The following is a 21,732-nucleotide window of genomic DNA, read 5'->3' on the forward strand; positions in this document are numbered from 1 at the left end:
TGACCTTGTTGTATTTAAAAGCTTCTAGGCTGTTGTTTTATACATTGTAGATAATAAATAGCACGATCTCTCTCTCTCTCTCTCTCTCTCTCTCTCTCTCTCTCTCTCTCTCTCTCTCTCTCTGCAGCTGAACTGGAGTTTGTTCAGATAATAATTATCCTGGTGGTGATGACGGTGATGGTAGTCGTAATCGTCTGCCTGCTGAACCACTACCGGCTGTCTGCCCTGGCCTTCCTCAGCCGCCACAGTCAGGCCCGCCACCGAGAGCGACGCGACCAGGCTACCCAGCTGGTAGGTGATGCTCGGAGGGGTGGGTGGGTGGGTGGGTGGTATGGTAGGGCCGGGTGCTCGGAGGGTGGGGGGTGATGTGGAGGCAAAAATATCACCATAATCAGAAAGATTAGTTTGGATAACGATTTTAGGTAAAATCACACATTGGATGGTATTACAGGGTTCGCACAAGGTCTTTGAAGTGCTTAAAGTGCTTGATTTCTGACCAATTTTCTTTTTAACACTTCCAGTGCCGTTCACGGATAAGCACGTTTCTGGATCGTTATTTCTTTTATTCGCTATTTCCATTGATAATTCATCAGGCAGCCTGTGCAGGCTGTCCTGAATGCGTGTATATTTTCCCTAACGGAGTTGCACTTCCGCGTTCGGTTTGCGCGATCTGATTGGCCACTGAAGTTTTTTTCAGCGCCAAACGCGTTACTCCTAACAATCGCGCCAGCAGGCTGTTACCCTAACCCTAACCTTAACCAACTAACCCTAACCCTAACCATAACCAACTAACCCTAACCTTAACCCTAACCATAACCAACTAACCCTAACACTAACCTTAACCCTAACCTTAACCAACTTCGAAAGAGCTTAACCAGTTTGTTAGGAGTAACGCGATTGGCGCTGAAAAAAACTTCAATGGCCAATCAGATTGCGCAAACAGAACGTGGAAGTGCAACTCCGTTAGGGAAAATATACACGCGTCCTGAATGGGTCTGAGATCGCAAATGTCCAATACCGCCGCCTAACGCCTTGCGGCCGCTATTGGACTCCATTTGAAACGATGTGGCTTGGTATCTGCGCCGAGCCGCGGCGTGCGGGCGGGGTCTAAGTACTCGGGCAAGACAAGCGATTATAACGGATGCATTGACGAGGGTCACTGCCCCCCCCCCCCCCCCCGTTCATGTTCAATGCTGGATTACGTTGGAAACACGATCGCGATCAGTACTTGGAATATTCTTTTTGCAGTACATCATAGACAAGGTAAATATGTTATCAATCTGGCGTTGATCCGATAATTCCTTTCCCGCGATCGCAGCGTGTGTCTGTAATGTACTGTGTAACGTATTCCGTTGGTGACGATCGGAGCATAGAAACCCCCCCCCCACCCTTTCATGCATGCATGATGAAACATAATACCGATAATCTAGCGTTGATTTCAGATTGATTATTGATCCAGGCGAGGAATGGCACGATTTATGGTGAAATGCAGTAAAACGCTGTTTGGCGGCGTTTCCTGGGATCACTCTAAAACTATACTCATATTCACCACGGTATAAAACGGAAATGTGTGGATGAAAGAATTCTCTGTTTTTTGCATTTTGACCGGAAGAAACTCAATGACAATCGACTATATTATTAGATCCATAGCTATAATGTTTAATATAGTTTTAGCACTGCAAACACCGGCATGTATCCCCATTCATTAAAGCGCTGGCACACACGGCCCACAGCGCCCTCTGGTGACTGGCACTGGATGTGTTAACAAGGTGCTTAAAAAGTCCTTGAAATTCAAATCAACCATTCACATTGAACGTTTTGTTCATCCATGATCAAATAGTTCTGACTCAAGAAATATAATTTTTCAATCTAAAGTGGTTTTAAGCCATAAATATTGGATCAAATTTCTTTTTTTTCAATAAAAAAACAGCATTTACAAGTTAATTGTATCCTTTTAAAATGAAGAAATAGGGCTTGGAAAAGTACTTGAAAGTTCTTGAATTACATTTTGCAATGTCTGGGAACCCTGTATTTATGTTCATCATTTAACTGGACTGCAGGATAATGAGAAGTGTGTCAGACCTGAAGCTCGGCTAACAATCCCAGAGGTTCAGAACTGTTAACCCTTTCACTGCCACACGACAGAAGGTTAGCCCTTTCACTGCCACACGACAGAAGGTTAACCCTTTACTATCACACGACAGAAGGTTAGCCCTTTCACTGCCACACGACAGAAGGTTAGCCCTTTCACTGCCACACAACATAAGGTTAACCCTTTACTATCACACAACAGAAGGTTAGCCCTTTACTATCACACAACCGACGGTGATGCTCCATCATTAGCATTGTTGTGAAGGATCAGATTAAACCGAATATATATATTTATTTATGGATATATATTTAATAGTATTTGTATATCGTTTGATATCCCTTGTATATTCCTTGTACATATACACTGAATATCCCTTTAGTCTACTAACAGCCCATAATAGTTTCATTCTCTCATTGGACAAGAACCTGGCGCCAGCAGCCAAGCCCCTTGGTTCAAGTTCAATCGTGCCGACGAACATGTCGTTACAAGCCCGGTTCCGCGTAGGAATACGTCTGGCGAAATACGAATGGTACTATTTGTTCACAGCGCATATATATATGGCGCAAGTAAAGTAGAACTTTCTTTTAGTCCATTAGTCCTTTACCCTCCAACCTAGTAACAGACGTGAAGCCTCACCCACGACCCACGTGTGGTGCAGTATGGCCTACTTGGCCTCAGAATAGGCATTGAGACATCGTGTGGATTAATAGTTGAATTGTCATAGTTTGGCACTATACCGTCGAGTGGGACGTATTTCTATTAAGTTAATAATAGTCTATTATGTATGGTGCATCGTTCGGTTAGAGTTATAAAGTGAGCAGTACCCCCATCGTTCCTGGCGTTATCTAGAGTCTTAACCAGGCTGGGCAGACCACGTGTGGTGCTTTCATCCGAGGAGTTCTGGGCCAGGACGAGTGGACCTGTACATTGGATTACTTTACCCGGACGACGGCGAGCCCTACACGGCTTGGATTATCTACTTGCTTTGGGTGCTTTGATTATGCCATGGATAACAGCCAACACTGCTGAGTGTTGGAACTACCCCCCGAGAGGAGTCCAGGTGAGACGGCGCTTTACCCCGAGTGAGGTCGCCTCACGTCTCTTCGTTGTGGACCGGCAGCTACCGTCTACAAGAGGGCCCAGCTGTATTCATCTGTGGACCGAGGTTCTGTGGGCACCGTGTTCAGCACTCTGAATTCTCCCAAGAAATCGTCGGCCAGATGGGATATCGCCAGCGGCTCTCCTAACCCCCCCCCCTACTGACTTACAACCAGCGGGACCCCCCTTTAGTGTATCCAGCTATAATCATTTGAGTACCATCGCTATAGTTCCCTAAAGAACCAGGTTGTATACTTGCTCCCTGCGTAACCAGAGATTGGACATTCAATGTTGATTTGCCTACGAATACTCATTTGCCTTACAAGTGCATTCAAATCATAAATGTCATTAAGTGAACGTTGTATATACCCTTTGCTATATAAAATATTCGATTTATACATTTGTGTGGACTTCGTTTCATCAGGTGGGAAAGTGTTCATCATATCTATATCATGTACTGTGTGGCCAGTAGTTAAAGTACATCATCGGTAGTGGTTCAATGATACCATACTTATCAATACAGTCAGGGAATTGTACCCCTCAGTTACAATTGGTCCTTCGAGCCGGAGGGTAACTAGTGTAATATTAATATAGTGTTATTAATATTGAAATGGCCTATGATGAACACTCCACGAAACGGTCCTCCTAACGTAGAACGCCCGCGGCGCAGACGACAGACACCTCAGTACTTAGAGGATTACGCTGTCAGTCAACTACCTAGCCTTCGACAAACGGTAAACGCGGTAAAAGTAGAAAGTAAAATTATGTCTGACCTTAACGACCAGGTTACCCCGACCACAGAGGCCCTAGTGGGTTCTAATGTAACTGACCAAGCTCACGGTGGGGACCAGGAGGGAGCTGACATGCCTTTACCCCCCGCCAATACCGAAGAAGTAGTCCCCGACCAGCCCCGGGAGGAAGACAACCCTACAGAGAGAGAACTCTGCACGGAAGAAGAGGAGGAGAGCGCCGAGGAAATAGAGCTCCAGGACTCCCCAACGAGTACAGCTAGGAGCGGCTCACCTCTACAACCGTCTTCCCCCAGCGAAGCGGAGAGGATGCTATCACAGGCGTTCCTCGCCAGCCTGACAGCCTCTACCGAACGCGATCGACTTCAGGGTGAACGCGATCGACTTCAGGGTGAACGCGATCGACTCCAGACACAGCAACGGAGCGAGGAAGAGCGCATACGCCTGGAGATGAGACGCCTTCAGACGGAAGAGAATATGGCAAGAGACCGGGCCGACGCCCAGCGCGCCGCTGCCGGTGCCCAAAGAGAAGCAGATCTCACCAAGCGCGAAGCCGAGCGCGACAGACTACAAGCGCAGCTAATGGAGCAGCTGATCCTCAAGGCAACACCCTCTCCCTCCGCCAGGGGTTCAAGGAACTCGTCGAGACAACAGTCAAGGGCAGCGTCTCCTAACCGAGCAAGCGACCCTGAACTTGACCAACAGACCAAGCCTATACCCCCCGCAGACCCCCTTCCCAGACCGGTCCAAGCGAGACCCAGCTACAAGGAAGGAGCGGCATACACTGCGGAGAAGCTAAATAAACGACTACAGGATCTAGAGGACCTGATAGAAGAAGAAGAGGGAGAGGAGGAGAACCAAGCCCGACGACAGCACAGTACTCCACCGGACCAGGAGGTCCAGTACAGCCCAGGCTATACCCCCGCGGCGCTGCGCTACAGACCCCCGACTCTATTCACGGGTGAGCACGACGCACGACCAGCCCCGAGGAATAGCACCTGGACCAGCGGGCCATGGTACCCTGCCGGTACCAGCCCACAGAGAGGCGCAAGAGGAGACTCGCCTAGGAGGTCTCTCCCCCAACGCTCGCCGATGTATCAGCCATCCACGGCGTCATACATTGCCACACCGACGTTTCCAGACTTCACCTATGAGAATCGAGCACAGTACACGGAGCTCCGGATGTGCTTAGAGACAATGATGGTGGATGTCGCTGATGAACGCCACAAGTATGCAATATTACTGAAGCACCTGAAAGTACCGTGAGCGCACAATATAGCGCTAGCCTATGCCACCTCTACGACCCCATACACCGCGGCTCTAGCAGCGCTGGACCAGAGATATGGACGTATATGGGATTACGTAATCCAAGAGATAAGGCATATTGATCGCCTACCCCCAGCAACAGACAATCGCTCATTAGACGACCTGTCTATAAAAGTGCAGTCCCTGGTAGGGATGCTGGGAGCGCAACGGGAAAAGGGTATGCACGAGCTATACGCCAACTCTAACGTCGAGAGGATTTTAGAGAAGCTGCCACCCGCCAGACAAGAGCGCTTCAGGCGGCAGAGAGACCACCGTGATCCTAACGGTCCCGAACCATCCCTCCTCGATCTAGCCGACTTCCTGGCAAGAGAAGTCAGCAGCTTACGACTGGATACGTTCGTGCGGAGCACACCAAGCTCCAGAGAGGGACCCAGGAGAATAAACGATGGAAGAAGATCGGTGACTGTCATGCACCAATCAGAATCAGTACCGAGCAGTAAGAACCACAGTACCCCCTCGAGAAAAGAGAAGTGGAAGATGGTGTGCCCGTACTGCGAGAAGGAACACTGGCTGTCACAATGTGACCTGTTCACAAAGATGAATGCAGAAGAAGTGAGTCAATGGATAAAGTCCAACAGGCGCGGTTACCGATGTGCGCGCAGTCACATGGCAGCCGAATGCCACCTAAAGAAGAGGTGCAGTCGGTGTGACGGAGCCCATCTAGATGTACTACACGACAGTAACAGAAGAAAGCCTGCACCTGCACCATCGAGCAGCACCAAGGCAAGTGTCATGTACATTGACCCCGCCAGCAGCAGCGGCGCCCAAGTGCTCTTAAAGGTAGTCTGTGTAACATTGAGCTACCAAGATAAAGTCATGGACACTTACGCCGTCCTTGATGACGGGTCAGAGAAGACCCTTCTGCTCGCGTCCGCTGCGGCCCAGCTGGGACTGCGGGGGAGCGAGAACCAAATGACGATTCGGACAATAAGAAGAGATTTAAAGACGATAAAGGGCGAGAATGTCTCCTTCACTATCGCAGCAAGCGGGCAGCCAGAGCGATGGTATAGGATTACAAATGCTTTCACCAGCCAAGAAATAGGACTATCACAGTACACCTACCCCATCGCCAAGCTGATGGATAAATATGTGCACCTGCGTCAACTACCTATCCCGCTCATAGACGGCGCCACCCCGACCCTGCTGATAGGCTCCGACCATGCAGACCTCATCGTCCCGATAGACCGGGTCCATACAGGACCCCGAGGCTGTCCTGCAGCAGTCGAGACCCGCCTAGGGTGGACACTACAAGGCCCCCTCGCTAAATCTCTCAACCGAACAGCAGCCACTAGCTGCCTCCACTCCAGAGCGACAGAAGAAGACACCACTCTCCTGCAGCATGTCGAGAGGCTATGGACACTAGAGACAATGCCCTTTAAGAACGAAAAGAAAGACATTCGTTCTAAAGAAGACATTTACGCCATAAACCTCCTCGAGCAAGGGACAAAGAGAGTCACAGTCGGCGGAGTGATGAGATACGCAACTCCACTCCTGAGGCGAGAGGGAATGCCCACCTTTCACGCAAAGAAAGACGCCACGGAGCGGTATCTATTGAACACAGAGCGGCGCCTAGCCAAAGACCCCGCTCAAGAGAGTGTGTACCGCGCTGAGATTGAGAAGCTAATCACAGCGGGACACGTGACAAAGATTGACATTAAAGAGGCCGATCAGACGACCGAATCATGGTACGTGCCGCACCACAAGGTCCACCACAACGGCAAGGATCGCATTGTGTTTAACTGCAGCTACCAGATCGGATCCCAAAATCTGAATAAAGAGCTCTTGCCCGGCCCCACACTCGGCCCCTCTCTACTAGGCGTGCTACTACGCTTCCGCCAGGACAAGGTGGCTATCAGCGGGGATATCAAAGGGATGTTCCTGCAGGTGAGACTAGTGGAGGAGGACAAGCCCCTGCTGCGGTTCCTATGGAGAGAGAGGATCGGAGATGAGCACCCAGCCATCTACCAGTGGGAAGTCCTCCCCTTCGGAACCACATGCAGCCCGTGCTGTGCTACATTTGCACTACAGAAACACGTCGCAGAGGACCCAGCAGCAGATGAAGAGGTCCGACACAGTGTGAAGAACAGTTTCTACGTGGACAACTGTTTACAAAGCGTTTCGACTCAAGAAGAAGCCGAGGCTCTCCTAATCAAGCTACGCGCCTCCCTGATCAAAGGCGGCTTTGATCTCAGGCAGTGGGCCAGCAGTGACCCGCACGTATTGCGCAGCCTCTCCCCCGCTGACAAGGCTGCCAGCAGCGAGACCTGGATGGCAACAATCCCAGGAGAAGCCCAAGAAATGACACTAGGACTAGTCTGGCGCTTCAAAACAGACTCGCTCCACTATAGACACAAACCCCTGACCACGGAGCAGGGAAGGTCGACGGCGATACCGACCACCAGACGGAGTGTGTACAGAACACTCGCCAGACAATATGACCCGTTGGGATGTATTCTACCTTACACCACCAGGGCAAAGATGATTGTACGAGCACTATGGGACAAGGACCAGGGCTGGGACGACCCAATACCCGCACACCTTGCCTCCACATGGAGAGAGTGGGAGACGGAGCTCCGCTCACTCCCAGGCGTCAATATACGCCGCAGCTACTTCCCACCCACAGTGAGGCCAGAGACATGCAAGATGGATCTACACGTCTTCAGTGACGCCTCCGAAGTAGCCTATGGATCGGTGGCCTACTTGCGTGCCCAAGAGAAGGGAGGAGAGATACACACTGCTTTCATCCTGGCTCGCTCAAGAATAGCCCCACGAAAGCAACAATCTATCCCGCGTCTAGAGCTCTGCGCAGCCCTAGCAGGAGCGCATCTAGCCACGTTAATCCAACGTGAACTCACCATTCCGGTGCACAGAACAATCTTGTGGTCAGATTCCACGACAGTACTCACATGGATCAAGTCTGATTCATGCAGATACAAGGTCTTCGTGGGAGTCAGAGTCACCGAGATTCAAGAGTTAACAGAAGCAGCAAGCTGGCGGTATGTGGACACCAAACACAACCCAGCTGACGTCATCACCCGGGGAATGTCCCTAGATGACCTCACCCGTCGCAACATCTACAGTGACGGACCAGAGTTCCTACGCCCACCCCACGGGAAGCGAGTAAAGAGGAGGCTGAGAACAAGAAACCTATGTTCTGTGGACTGAGCACAGTCGCCTCCACAGACCCCAACATAGATGATTGCATTACCCTACAGAGTGCGCAGCTAAAGACATTTCTGCGGCACCACCCAGAGATTCAGCCCACTGCCGACATTTCAGCAGCTGACTACGAAGAAGCAGAACTTCTTCTACTACAACGAGCCCAGAGAGACTCGTTCCCCGATGAGCTAGACTGTCTACAGGGAGGAAAGCCCGTCCCATCAGACAGCAGACTGCTCCACCTGGCACCCGAGAGCGACGCCCATAATCTCATCAGAGTGGGTGGTCGTCTGCGGAGAGCCCCCGATCTACCGGATGACGTTAAGTACCCGATAGTCTTGAACAGCCGACACAAGGTCACAGAGCTGATCATAAAGAAATACGACGAGGATGTACACCACGCAGGAGCAGAGAGAGTCTTCGCGGAGATCAGACGTCGCTATTGGATACTTCAAGGAAGAGAAGCAGTGCGACGCTTCCAGCGAACCTGTCTAGACTGCCGAAAGTGGCGCGCGCAGCCCAGCATACCCCGGATGGCTGACCTACCTCCCTGTCGCCTCCGACTCGGCGACAAGCCATTCCACTCCACAGGCATGGACTGTTTTGGCCCGTTGTACATAAAGAAAGGAAGAGGAACCGAGAAGCGGTGGGGTATTGTATTCAAATGCATGACCACCAGAGCGATACATATCGAACTCCTTTCAACCATGAGCACAGACTCATTCCTTATGGCCTTCCGAAGATTCACATCACAGAAAGGAAAACCGTCTACATTGTTGTCTGATCACGGGACAAACTTCAAAGGCGGAGAAAGAGAGCTGAGAGAGAGCTTCCAAGCTATGGGCCCAGAACTTAAGACCCACCTCGCTCCATCCCAGATTGACTTCCAGTTTAATCCCCCGAACGCACCCCACTTCGGTGGAACCTGAGAAGTACGTTCTATAAAGACAGCCCTGTACGCCGTGCTTGGGGCCCAGACTGTGGCGGAAGAAGTCCTAATGACAGTCCTCACGGAGATCGAGGGAGTATTGAACTCCAAGCCCCTCGGCTACGTCTCCAGTGATATAGCAGATGTCGACCCAGTCACCCCCAACACACTCTTGATGGTGCGGCTGGACCCCGCGCTACCCCAGACAATGTACAGGCCTGAAGAAGCGAACGGCCGAAGAATGTGGAGGTACAGTCAAGTACTAGCTGACAAGTCTTGGAACAGCTTTCTACTCCACTACCTACCGTCTCTACAGACCCGCCAGAAGTGGGTAAAAGAGAGAGACAATTTGACAGAAGGAACAGTCGTCATGATTATCGACCAGTCACTACCCAGAGCTATGTGGCCGGCTGGCCGCGTAAGCAAAGTGATCACCGGTGCCGATGGCAAGGTCCGAGCAGCCGAGGTGCTCGTCCAAGGGCGAACTTACACACGACCCGTGGCGAGGCTAATAGAACTGCCCAGACTCCCAGACACTATCGATGACGACCATGACCCCACGACTTTGTGAGTTGACTGACCCTTACAGCGGACCTTGAGTGGTAGACAGTGCGGTTAATCTGTCTCTGCTTAGCTAATTAGGTGGGACTAATTAGGGGGCGGCTGTTGTGAAGGATCAGATTAAACCAAATATATATATTTATTTATGGATATATATTTAATAGTATTTGTATATCGTTTGATATCCCTTGTATATTCCTTGTACATATACACTGAATATCCCTTTAGTCTACTAACAGCCCATAATAGTTTCATTCTCTCATTGGACAAGAACCTGGCGCCAGCAGCCAAGCCCCTTGGTTCAAGTTCAAACGTGCCGACGAACATGTCGTTACAAGCCCGGTTCCGCGTAGGAATACGTCTGGCGAAATACGAATGGTACTATTTGTTCACAGCGCATATATATATGGCGCAAGTAAAGTAGAACTTTCTTTTAGTCCATTAGTCCTTTACCCTCCAACCTAGTAACAGACGTGAAGCCTCACCCACGACCCACGTGTGGTGCAGTATGGCCTACTTGGCCTCAGAATAGGCATTGAGACATCGTGTGGATTAATAGTTGAATTGTCATAGTTTGGCACTATACCGTCGAGTGGGACGTATTTCTATTAAGTTAATAATAGTCTATTATGTATGGTGCATCGTTCGGTTAGAGTTATAAAGTGAGCAGTACCCCCATCGTTCCTGGCGTTATCTAGAGTCTTAACCAGGCTGGGCAGACCACGTGTGGTGCTTTCATCCAAGGAGTTCTGGGCCAGGACGAGTGGACCTGTACATTGGATTACTTTACCCGGACGACGGCGAGCCCTACACGGCTTGGATTATCTACTTGCTTTGGGTGCTTTGATTATGCCATGGATAACAGCCAACACTGCTGAGTGTTGGAACTACCCCCCGAGAGGAGTCCAGGTGAGACGGCGCTCTACCCCGAGTGAGGTCGCCTCACGTCTCTTCGTTGTGGACCGGCAGCTACCGTCTACAAGAGGGCCCAGCTGTATTCATCTGTGGACCGAGGTTCTGTGGGCACCGTGTTCAGCACTCTGAATTCTCCCAAGAAATCGTCGGCCAGATGGGATATCGCCAGCGGCTCTCCTAACCCCCCCCCCTACTGACTTACAACCAGCGGGACCCCCCTTTAGTGTATCCAGCTATAATCATTTGAGTACCATCGCTATAGTTCCCTAAAGAACCAGGTTGTATACTTGCTCCCTGCGTAACCAGAGATTGGACATTCAATGTTGATTTGCCTACGAATACTCATTTTCCTTACAAGTGCATTCAAATCATTAAGTGAACGTTGTATATACCCTTTGCTATATAAAATATTCGATTTATACATTTGTGTGGACTTCGTTTCATCAGGTGGGAAAGTGTTCATCATATCTATATCATGTACTGTGTGGCCAGTAGTTAAAGTACATAATCGGTAGTGGTTCAATGATACCATACTTATCAATACAGTCAGGGAATTGTACCCCTCAGTTACAAGCATCATTAGCTCCGCGGATGATGTAGGTTCTGGCTGTATGTAGGTTCTGTATGTAGGTTCTGTATGTAGGTTCTGGCTGTAGGTTCTGGCTGTAGGTTCTGTATGTAGGTTCTGTATGTAGGTTCTGTATGTAGGTTCTGGCTGTAGGTTCTGTATGTAGGTTCTGTATGTAGGTTCTGGCTGTAGGTTCTGTATGTAGGTTCTGTATGTAGGTTCTGTATGTAGGTTCTGGCTGTAGGTTCTGGCTGTAGGTTCTGGCTGTAGGTTCTGTATGTAGGTTCTGTATGTAGGTTCTGTATGTAGGTTCTGGCTGTAGGTTCTGTATGTAGGTTCTGTATGTAGGTTCTGTATGTAGGTTATGGCTGTAGGTTCTGTATGTAGGTTCTGTATGTAGGTTCTGTATGTAGGTTCTGGCTGTAGGTTCTGGCTGTAGGTTCTGTATGTAGGTTCTGTATGTAGGTTCTGGCTGTAGGTTCTGTATGTAGGTTCTGTATGTAGGTTCTGTATGTAGGTTCTGTATGTAGGTTCTGTATGTAGGTTCTGGCTGTAGGTTATGTATGTAGGTTCTGTATGTAGGTTCTGTATGTAGGTTCTGGCTGTAGGTTCTGTATGTAGGTTCTGTATGTAGGTTCTGTATGTAGGTTCTGTATGTATGTAGGTTCTGTATGTAGGTTCTGTATGTAGGTTCTGTATGTAGGTTCTGTATGTAGGTTCTGTATGTAGGTTCTGGCTGTAGGTTCTGGCTGTAGGTTCTGTATGTAGGTTCTGTATGTAGGTTCTGGCTGTAGGTTCTGTATGTAGGTTCTGTATGTAGGTTCTGTATGTATGTAGGTTCTGTATGTATGTTCTGTCTGTAGGTTCTGTATGTAGGTTCTGTATGTATGTAGGTTCTGTATGTAGGTTCTGGCTGTAGGTTCTGGCTGTATGTAGGTTCTGTATGTAGGTTCTGTATGTAGGTTCTGTATGTAGGTTCTGGCTGTAGGTTCTGGCTGTAGGTTCTGTATGTAGGTTCTGTATGTAGGTTCTGTATGTAGGTTCTGTATGTAGGTTCTGGCTGTATGTAGGTTCTGTATGTAGGTTCTGTATGTAGGTTCTGGCTGTAGGTTCTGTATGTAGGTTCTGTATGTAGGTTCTGTATGTAGGTTCTGTATGTAGGTTCTGGCTGTAGGTTCTGGCTGTAGGTTCTGTATGTAGGTTCTGTATGTAGGTTCTGGCTGTAGGTTCTGTATGTAGGTTCTGTATGTAGGTTCTGTATGTAGGTTCTGGCTGTAGGTTCTGTATGTAGGTTCTGTATGTAGGTTCTGTATGTAGGTTCTGTATGTAGGTTCTGGCTGTAGGTTCTGTATGTAGGTTCTGTATGTAGCTTCTGTATGTAGGTTCTGTATGTAGGTTCTGGCTGTAGGTTCTGTATGTAGGTTCTGGCTGTAGGTTCTGTATGTAGGTTCTGTATGTAGGTTCTGTATGTAGCTTCTGTATGTAGGTTCTGTATGTAGGTTCTGGCTGTAGGTTCTGTATGTAGGTTCTGTATGTAGGTTCTGTATGTAGGTTCTGTATGTAGGTTCTGTATGTAGGTTCTGTATGTAGCTTCTGTATGTAGGTTCTGTATGTAGCTTCTGTATGTAGGTTCTGTATGTAGGTTCTGTATGTAGGTTCTGGCTGTAGGTTCTGTATGTAGGTTCTGTATGTAGGTTCTGTATGTAGGTTCTGTATGTAGGTTCTGTATGTAGGTTCTGGCTGTAGCTTCTGTATGTAGGTTCTGTATGTAGGTTCTGTATGTAGGTTCTGTATGTAGGTTCTGGCTGTAGGTTCTGTATGTAGCTTCTGTATGTAGGTTCTGTATGTAGGTTCTGTATGTAGGTTCTGTATGTAGGTTCTGTATGTAGGTTCTGGCTGTAGGTTCTGTATGTAGGTTCTGGCTGTAGGTTCTGTATGTAGGTTCTGTATGTAGGTTCTGTATGTAGGTTCTGTATGTAGGTTCTGTATGTAGGTTCTGTATGTAGGTTCTGTATGTAGGTTCTGGCTGTAGGTTCTGTATGTAGGTTCTGGCTGTAGGTTCTGTATGTAGGTTCTGTATGTAGGTTCTGTATGTAGGTTCTGTATGTAGGTTCTGTATGTAGCTTCTGTATGTAGGTTCTGTATGTAGCTTCTGTATGTAGGTTCTGTATGTAGGTTCTGTATGTAGGTTCTGTATGTAGGTTCTGTATGTAGGTTCTGGCTGTAGGTTCTGTATGTAGGTTCTGGCTGTAGGTTCTGTATGTAGGTTCTGTATGTAGGTTCTGTATGTAGGTTCTGTATGTAGGTTCTGTATGTAGGTTCTGTATGTAGCTTCTGTATGTAGGTTCTGTATGTAGCTTCTGTATGTAGGTTCTGTATGTAGGTTCTGTATGTAGGTTCTGTATGTAGGTTCTGTATGTAGGTTCTGTATGTAGGTTCTGGCTGTATGTAGCTTCTGTATGTAGGTTCTGTATGTAGGTTCTGTATGTAGGTTCTGGATGTAGGTTCTGGCTGTATGTAGGTTCTGTATGTAGGTTCTGTATGTAGCTTCTGTATGTAGGTTCTGTATGTAGGTTCTGGCTGTAGGTTCTGGCTGTAGGTTCTGTATGTAGGTTCTGTATGTTTTGTCCTCACCAACAATGTATGAGAGACTGTCCCTCAGCAGGATGGTTTGACTCCTAGTCTGGCCTTGGGACAAATAAACACACGTGTGCACAGATACACAGTTACACACACATACATGCACGCACAGACACATACTGTACACACAGACACACACACAGACACAGACCCATACTGTACACACACACAGACACAGACCCATACTGTACACACACTCACACACACATACTGTACACACACAGAGACACATACTGTACACACACACACACACACAGACACAGACCCATACTGTACACACACACACACAGACACAGACCCATACTGTACACACACAGACCCATACTGTACACACACTCACACACACATACTGTACACACACAGAGACACATACTGTACACACACTCACACACACATACTGTACACACACAGACACATACTGTACACACACAGACCCATACTGTACACACACTCACACACACATACTGTACACACACAGACACATACTGTACACACACAGAGACACATACTGTACACACACTCACACACACATACTGTACACACACAGACACATACTGTACACACACAGACCCATACTGTACACACACTCACACACACATACTGTACACACACAGACACATACTGTACACACACAGAGACACATACTGTACACACACAGACACATACTGTACACACACAGACACATACTGTACACACACAGGCACATACTGTACACACACAGACACATACACATACTGTACACACACACAGACACATACTGTACACACACAGACACATACTGTACACACACATACACATACTGTACACACACATACACATACTGTACACACACATACTGTACACACACATACACATACTGTACACACACACACACACAGACACATACTGTACACACACATACACATACTGTACACACACAGAGAGACACATACTGTACACACACAGACACATACATTACTGTACACACACACACACATACTGTACACACACAGACACATACTGTACACACACACATACTGTACACACACAGACCCAAACTGTACACACACACAGACCCATACTGTACACACACACTCACAGACACATACTGTACACACACACATACTGTACACACACAGACCCAAACTGTACACACACACAGACCCATACTGTACACACACACAGACACATACTGTACACACACACACTCACAGACACATAGTACACACACAGACCCAAACTGTACACACACACAGACCCATACTGTACACACACACTCACAGACACATACTGTACACACACACTCACAGACACATAGTACACACACACACAGACACATACTGTACACACACACACACACATACTATACACACACAGACACATACTGTACACACACACACACACATACTGTACACACACAGACAGACACCCACACACAAACAGAAGCAGTGGTCAGTAGTTTTCTGCCAGACAGACCCAACTGAGTTGTAACAGTGTCTTCCTCTCTCCTCTGTCTCTCTTCTCCCTCCCTCCCTCCTCTGTCTCTCTTCTCCCCCCTCCCTCCTCTGTCTCTCTTCTCCCCCTCTCTCCTCTGTCTCTCTTCTCCCCCCTCCCTCCTCTCTCTCTCTTCTCCCCCCTCCCTCCTCTGTCTCTCTTCTCCCCCCTCCCTCCTCTGTCTCTCTTCTCCCCCTCCCTCCTCTGTCTCTCTTCTCCCCCCTCCCTCCTCTGTCTCTCTTCTCCCCCCTCCCTCCTCTGTCTCTCTCCCCCCCCTCCCTCCTCTGTCTCTCTTCTCCCCCCTCCCTCCTCTGTCTCTCTTCTCCCCCCTCCCTCCTCTGTCTCTCTTCTCCCCCCTCCCTCCTCTGTCTCTCTTCCCCCCCCCTCCCTCCTCTGTCTCTCTTCTCCCCCCTCCCTCCTCTGTCTCTCTTCTCCCCCCTCCCTCCTCTGTCTCTCTTCTCCCCCCTCCCTCCTCTGTCTCTCTTCTCCCCCCTCCCTCCTCTGTCTCTCTTCTCCCCCCCTCCCTCCTCTGTCTCTCTTCTCCCCCCTCCCTCCTCTGTCTCTCTTCTCCCCCCTCCCTCCTCTGTCTCTCTTCTCCCCCCTCCCTCCTCTGTCTCTCTTCTCCCCCCTCCCTCCTCTGTCTCTCTTCTCCCCCCCTCCCTCCTCTGTCTCTCTTCTCCCCCCTCCCTCCTCTGTCTCTCTTCTCCCCCCTCCCTCCTCTGTCTCTCTTCTCCCCCCTCCCTCCTCTGTCTCTCTTCTCCCCCCTCCCTCCTCTGTCTCTCTTCTCCCCCCTCCCTCCTCTGTCTCTCTTCTCCCCCCTCCCTCCTCTGTCTCTCTTCTCCCCCCTCCCTCCTCTGTCTCTCTTCTCCCCCCTCCCTCCTCTGTCTCTCTTCTCCCCCCCTCCCTCCTCTGTCTCTCTTCTCCCCCCTCCCTCCTCTGTCTCTCTTCTCCCCCCTCCCTCCTCTGTCTCTCTTCTCCCCCCCTCCCTCCTCTGTCTCTCTTCTCCCCCCCTCCCTCCTCTGTCTCTCTTCTCCCCCCTCCCTCCTCTGTCTCTCTTCTCCCCCCTCCCTCCTCTGTCTCTCTTCTCCCCCCTCCCTCCTCTGTCTCTCTTCTCCCCCCCTCCCTCCTCTGTCTCTCTTCTCCCCCCTCCCTCCTCTGTCTCTCTTCTCCCCCCTCCCTCCTCTGTCTCTCTTCTCCCCCCTCCCTCCTCTGTCTCTCTTCTCCCCCCTCCCTCCTCTGTCTCTCTTCTCCCCCCTCCCTCCTCTGTCTCTCTTCTCCCCCCTCCCTCCTCTGTCTCTCTTCTCCCCCCTCCCTCCTCTGTCTCTCTTCTCCCCCCTCCCTCCTCTGTCTCTCTTCTCCCCCCTCCCTCCTCTGTCTCTCTTCTCCCCCCTCCCTCCTCTGTCTCTCTTCTCCCCCCTCCCTCCTCTGTCTCTCTTCTCCCCCCTCCCTCCTCTGTCTCTCATCTCCCCCTCCCTCCTCTGTCTCTCTTCTCCCCCCTCCCTCCTCTGTCTCTCTTCTCCCCCCTCCCTCCTCTGTCTCTCTTCTCCCCCCTCCCTCCTCTGTCTCTCTTCTCCCCCCTCCCTCCTCTGTCTCTCTTCTCCCCCCTCCCTCCTCTGTCTCTCTTCTCCCCCCCTCCCTCCTCTGTCTCTCTTCTCCCCCCTCCCTCCTCTGTCTCTCTTCTCCCCCCTCCCTCCTCTGTCTCTCTTCTCCCCCCTCCCTCCTCTGTCTCTCTTCTCCCCCCCTCCCTCCTCTGTCTCTCTTCTCCCCCCTCCCTCCTCTCTCTCTCTTCTCCCCCTCCCTCCTCTGTCTCTCTTCTCCCCCCTCCCTCCTCTGTCTCTCTTCTCCCCCCTCCCTCCTCTGTCTCTCTTCTCCCCCCCTCCCTCCTCTGTCTCTCTTCTCCCCCCTCCCTCCTCTGTCTCCCCCCCTCCCTCCTCTGTCTCTCTTCTCCCCCCTCCCTCCTCTGTCTCTCTTCTCCCCCTCCCTCCTCTGTCTCTCTTCTCCCCCCTCCCTCCTCTGTCTCTCTTCTCCCCCTCCCTCCTCTGTCTCTCTTCTCCTCCCTCCCTCCTCTGTCTCTCTTCTCCCCCCTCCCTCCTCTGTCTCTCTTCTCCCCCCTCCCTCCTCTGTCTCTCTTCTCCCCCCTCCCTCCTCTGTCTCTCTTCTCCCCCCTCCCTCCTCTGTCTCTCTTCTCCCCCCTCCCTCCTCTGTCTCTCTTCTCCCCCCTCCCTCCTCTGTCTCTCTTCTCCCCCCTCCCTCCTCTGTCTCTCTTCTCCCCCCTCCCTCCTCTGTCTCTCTTCTCCCCCCTCCCTCCTCTGTCTCTCTTCTCCCCCCTCCCTCCTCTGTCTCTCTTCTCCCCCCTCCCTCCTCTGTCTCTCTTCTCCCCCCTCCCTCCTCTGTCTCTCTTCTCCCCCCTCCCTCCTCTGTCTCTCTTCTCCCCCCTCCCTCCTCTGTCTCTCTTCTCCCCCCTCCCTCCTCTGTCTCTCTTCTCCCCCCTCCCTCCTCTGTCTCTCTTCTCCCCCCTCCCTCCTCTGTCTCTCTTCTCCCCCCTCCCTCCTCTGTCTCTCTTCTCCCCCCTCCCTCCTCTGTCTCTCTTCTCCCCCCTCCCTCCTCTGTCTCTCTTCTCCCCCCTCCCTCCTCTGTCTCTCTTCTCCCCCCTCCCTCCTCTGTCTCTCTTCTCCCCCCTCCCTCCTCTGTCTCTCTTCTCCCCCTCCCTCCTCTGTCTCTCTTCTCCTCCCTCCCTCCTCTGTCTCTCTTCTCCCCCCTCCCTCCTCTGTCTCTCTTCTCCCCCCTCCCTCCTCTGTCTCTCTTCTCCCCCCTCCCTCCCCTGTCTCTCTTCTCCCCCCTCCCTCCTCTGTCTCTCTTCTCCCCCCTCCCTCCTCTGTCTCTCTTCTCCCCCCTCCCTCCTCTGTCTCTCTTCTCCCCCATCCCTCCTCTGTCTCTCTTCTCCCCCCTCCCTCCTCTGTCTCCCCCCCTCCCTCCTCTGTCTCTCTTCTCCCCCCTCCCTCCTCTGTCTCTCTTCTCCCCCCTCCCTCCTCTGTCTCTCTTCTCCCCCTCCCCCCTCTGTCTCTCTTCTCCCCCCCTCCCTCCTCTGTCTCTCTTCTCCCCCCTCCCTCCTCTGTCTCTCTTCTCCCCCCCTCCCTCCTCTGTCTCCCCCCCTCCCTCCTCTGTCTCTCTTCTCCCCCCTCCCTCCTCTGTCTCTCCCCCCTCCCTCCTCTGTCTCTCTTCTCCCCCCCTCCCTCCTCTGTCTCCCCCCCTCCCTCCTCTGTCTCTCTTCTCCCCCCTCCCTCCTCTGTCTCCCCCCCTCCCTCCTCTGTCTCTCTTCTCCCCCCTCCCTCCTCTGTCTCTCTTCTCCCCCCTCCCTCCTCTGTCTCTCTTCTCCCCCTCCCCCCTCTGTCTCTCTTCTCCCCCCCTCCCTCCTCTGTCTCTCTTCTCCCCCCTCCCTCCTCTGTCTCTCTTCTCCCCCCCTCCCTCCTCTGTCTCTCTTCTCCCCCCTCCCTCCTCTGTCTCTCTTCTCCCCCTCTCCTCCTCTGTCTCTCTTCTCCCCCCTCCCTCCTCTGTCTCTCTTCTCCCCCCTCCCTCCTCTGTCTCTCTTCTCCCCCTCCCTCCTCTGTCTCTCTTCTCCCCCCTCCCTCCTCTGTCTCTCTTCTCCCCCCTCCCTCCTCTGTCTCTCTTCTCCCCCCTCCCTCCTCTGTCTCTCTTCTCCCCCCTCCCTCCTCTGTCTCTCTTCTCCCCCCTCCCTCCTCTGTCTCTCTTCTCCCCCCTCCCTCCTCTGTCTCTCTTCTCCCCCCTCCCTCCTCTGTCTCTCTTCTCCCCCCTCCCTCCTCTGTCTCTCTTCTCCCCCCTCCCTCCTCTGTCTCTCTTCTCCCCCCTCCCTCCTCTGTCTCTCTTCTCCCCCCTCCCTCCTCTGTCTCTCTTCTCCCCCCTCCCTCCTCTGTCTCTCTTCTCCCCCCTCCCTCCTCTGTCTCTCTTCTCCCCCCTCCCTCCTCTGTCTCTCTTCTCCCCCCTCCCTCCTCTGTCTCTCTTCTCCCCCCCTCCCTCCTCTGTCTCTCTTCTCCCCCCTCCCTCCTCTGTCTCTCTTCTCCCCCCCTCCCTCCTCTGTCTCTCTTCTCCCCCCTCCCTCCTCTGTCTCTCTTCTCCCCCCCTCCCTCCTCTGTCTCTCTTCTCCCCCCCTCCCTCCTCTGTCTCTCTTCTCCCCCCTCCCTCCTCTGTCTCTCTTCTCCCCCCCTCCCTCCTCTGTCTCTCTTCTCCCCCCTCCCTCCTCTGTCTCTCTTCTCCCCCCTCTCTCCTCTGTCTCTCTTCTCCCCCCCTCCCTCCTCTGTCTCTCTTCTCCCCCCTCCCTCCTCTGTCTCTCTTCTCCCCCCTCTCTCCTCTGTCTCTCTTCTCCCCCCCTCTCTCCTCTGTCTCTCTTCTCCCCCCTCTCTCCTCTGTCTCTCTTCTCCCCCCTCCCTCCTCTGTCTCTCTTCTCCCCCCTCCCTCCTCTGTCTCTCTTCTCCCTCCCTCCCTCCTCTGTCTCTCTTCTCCCCCCTCCCTCCTCTGTCTCTCTTCTCCCCCCTCCCTCCTCTGTCTCTCTTCTCCCCCTCCCTCCTCTGTCTCTCTTCTCCCCCCTCCCTCCTCTGTCTCTCTTCTCCCCCCTCCCTCCCTCTGTCTCTCTTCTCCTCCCTCCCTCCTCTGTCTCTCTTCTCCCCCCTCCCTCCCTCTGTCTCTCTTCTCCCCCCCTCCCTCCTCTGTCTCTCTTCTCCCCCTCCCTCCTCTGTCTCTCTTCTCCCCCCTCTCTCCTCTGTCTCTCTTCTCCCCCCTCCCTCCTCTGTCTCTCTTCTCCCCCCTCCCTCCTCTGTCTCTCTTCTCCCCCCTCCCTCCTCTGTCTCTCTTCTCCCCCCTCCCTCCTCTGTCTCTCCTCTCCCCCCTCCCTCCTCTGTCTCTCTTCTCCCCCCTCCCTCCTCTGTCTCTCTTCTCCCCCCTCCCTCCTCTGTCTCTCTTCTCCTCCCTCCCTCCTCTGTCTCTCTTCTCCCCCCTCCCTCCTCTGTCTCTCTTCTCCCCCCTCCCTCCTCTGTCTCTCTTCTCCCCCCTCCCTCCTCTGTCTCTCTTCTCCCCCCTCCCTCCTCTGTCTCTCTTCTCCCCCCTCCCTCCTCTGTCTCTCTTCTCTCCCCCCCCCTCCTCTGTCTCTCTTCTCCCCCCTCTCTCCTCTGTCTCTCTTCTCCCCCCTCCCTCCTCTGTCTCTCTTCTCCCCCCTCCCTCCTCTGTCTCTCTTCTCCCCCCCTCCCTCCTCTGTCTCTCTTCTCCCCCCTCCCTCCTCTGTCTCTCTTCTCCCCCCTCCCTCCTCTGTCTCTCTTCTCCCCCCTCCCTCCTCTCTCTCTCTTCTCCCCCCCTCCCTCCTCTGTCTCTCTTCTCCCCCCCTCCCTCCTCTGTCTCTCTTCTCCCCCCTCCCTCCTCTGTCTCTCTTCTCCCCCCTCCCTCCTCTGTCTCTCTTCTCCCCCCCCCCCCCCCAGGACGGCTCTGTGTGGCCAGCAGACAGTGTTGTGACTCTACAGGGCAGCACTGAGGTGAGTGTGGGACTATAGAGTGTATTGGAGCATTTATTAATTTCAATGTTGCCTAAATGCATTCATTTTGATGCTGCATAACTTATAACAGGTGAGGTTAACATGGTGTCAGGAGAGATAACAGGTGAGGTTAACATGGTGTCAGGAGAGATAACAGGTGAGGTTAACGTGGTGTCAGGAGAGATAACAGGTGAGGTTAACATGGTGTCAGGAGAGATAACAGGTGAGGTTAACATGGTGTCAGGAGAGATAACAGGTGAGGTTAACGTGGTGTCAGGAGAGATAACAGGTGAGGTTAACATGGTGTCAGGAGAGATAACAGGTGAGGTTAACATGGTGTCAGGAGAGATAACAGGTGAGGTTAACATGGTGTCAGGAGAGATAACAGGTGAGGTTAACATGGTGTCAGGAGAGATAACAGGTGAGGTTAACATGGTGTCAGGAGAGATAACAGGTGAGGTTAACATGGTGTCAGGAGAGATAACAGGTGAGGTTAACATGGTGTCAGGAGAGATAACAGGTGAGGTTAACATGGTGTCAGGAGAGATAACAGGTGAGGTTAACATGGTGTCAGGAGAGATAACAGGTGAGGTTAACGTGGTGTCAGGAGAGATAACAGGTGAGGTTAACGTGGTGTCAGGAGCATGGCGGTGCTCACACAGGGAAATCCACAGGAGCATGAAAAC

At 51.9% G+C, this 21,732-nt stretch overlaps 1 protein-coding gene across 1 annotated transcript in view; it reads left to right on the forward strand.

The window, feature by feature from the left end:
- Window positions 1–132: 132 nt before the first annotated feature.
- ldlrad4a (low density lipoprotein receptor class A domain containing 4a) overlaps window positions 133–21,732 on the forward strand; it is a gene marked incomplete at its 3' end in the record, with an annotated part of 25,053 nt that continues 3,453 nt past the window's right edge. Inside the window, 1 exon segment of the mRNA XM_084307267.1 lies at window positions 133–291. Coding sequence (XP_084163393.1) covers window positions 169–291 — 123 coding nt within the window. The 5' untranslated portion in view covers window positions 133–168.

The sequence above is a fragment of the Notolepis coatsorum genome, assembly GCF_963971535.1.
Source record: "Notolepis coatsorum genome assembly, chromosome: 1".
Classification (NCBI taxonomy): Eukaryota; Metazoa; Chordata; class Actinopteri; order Aulopiformes; family Paralepididae; genus Notolepis; species Notolepis coatsorum.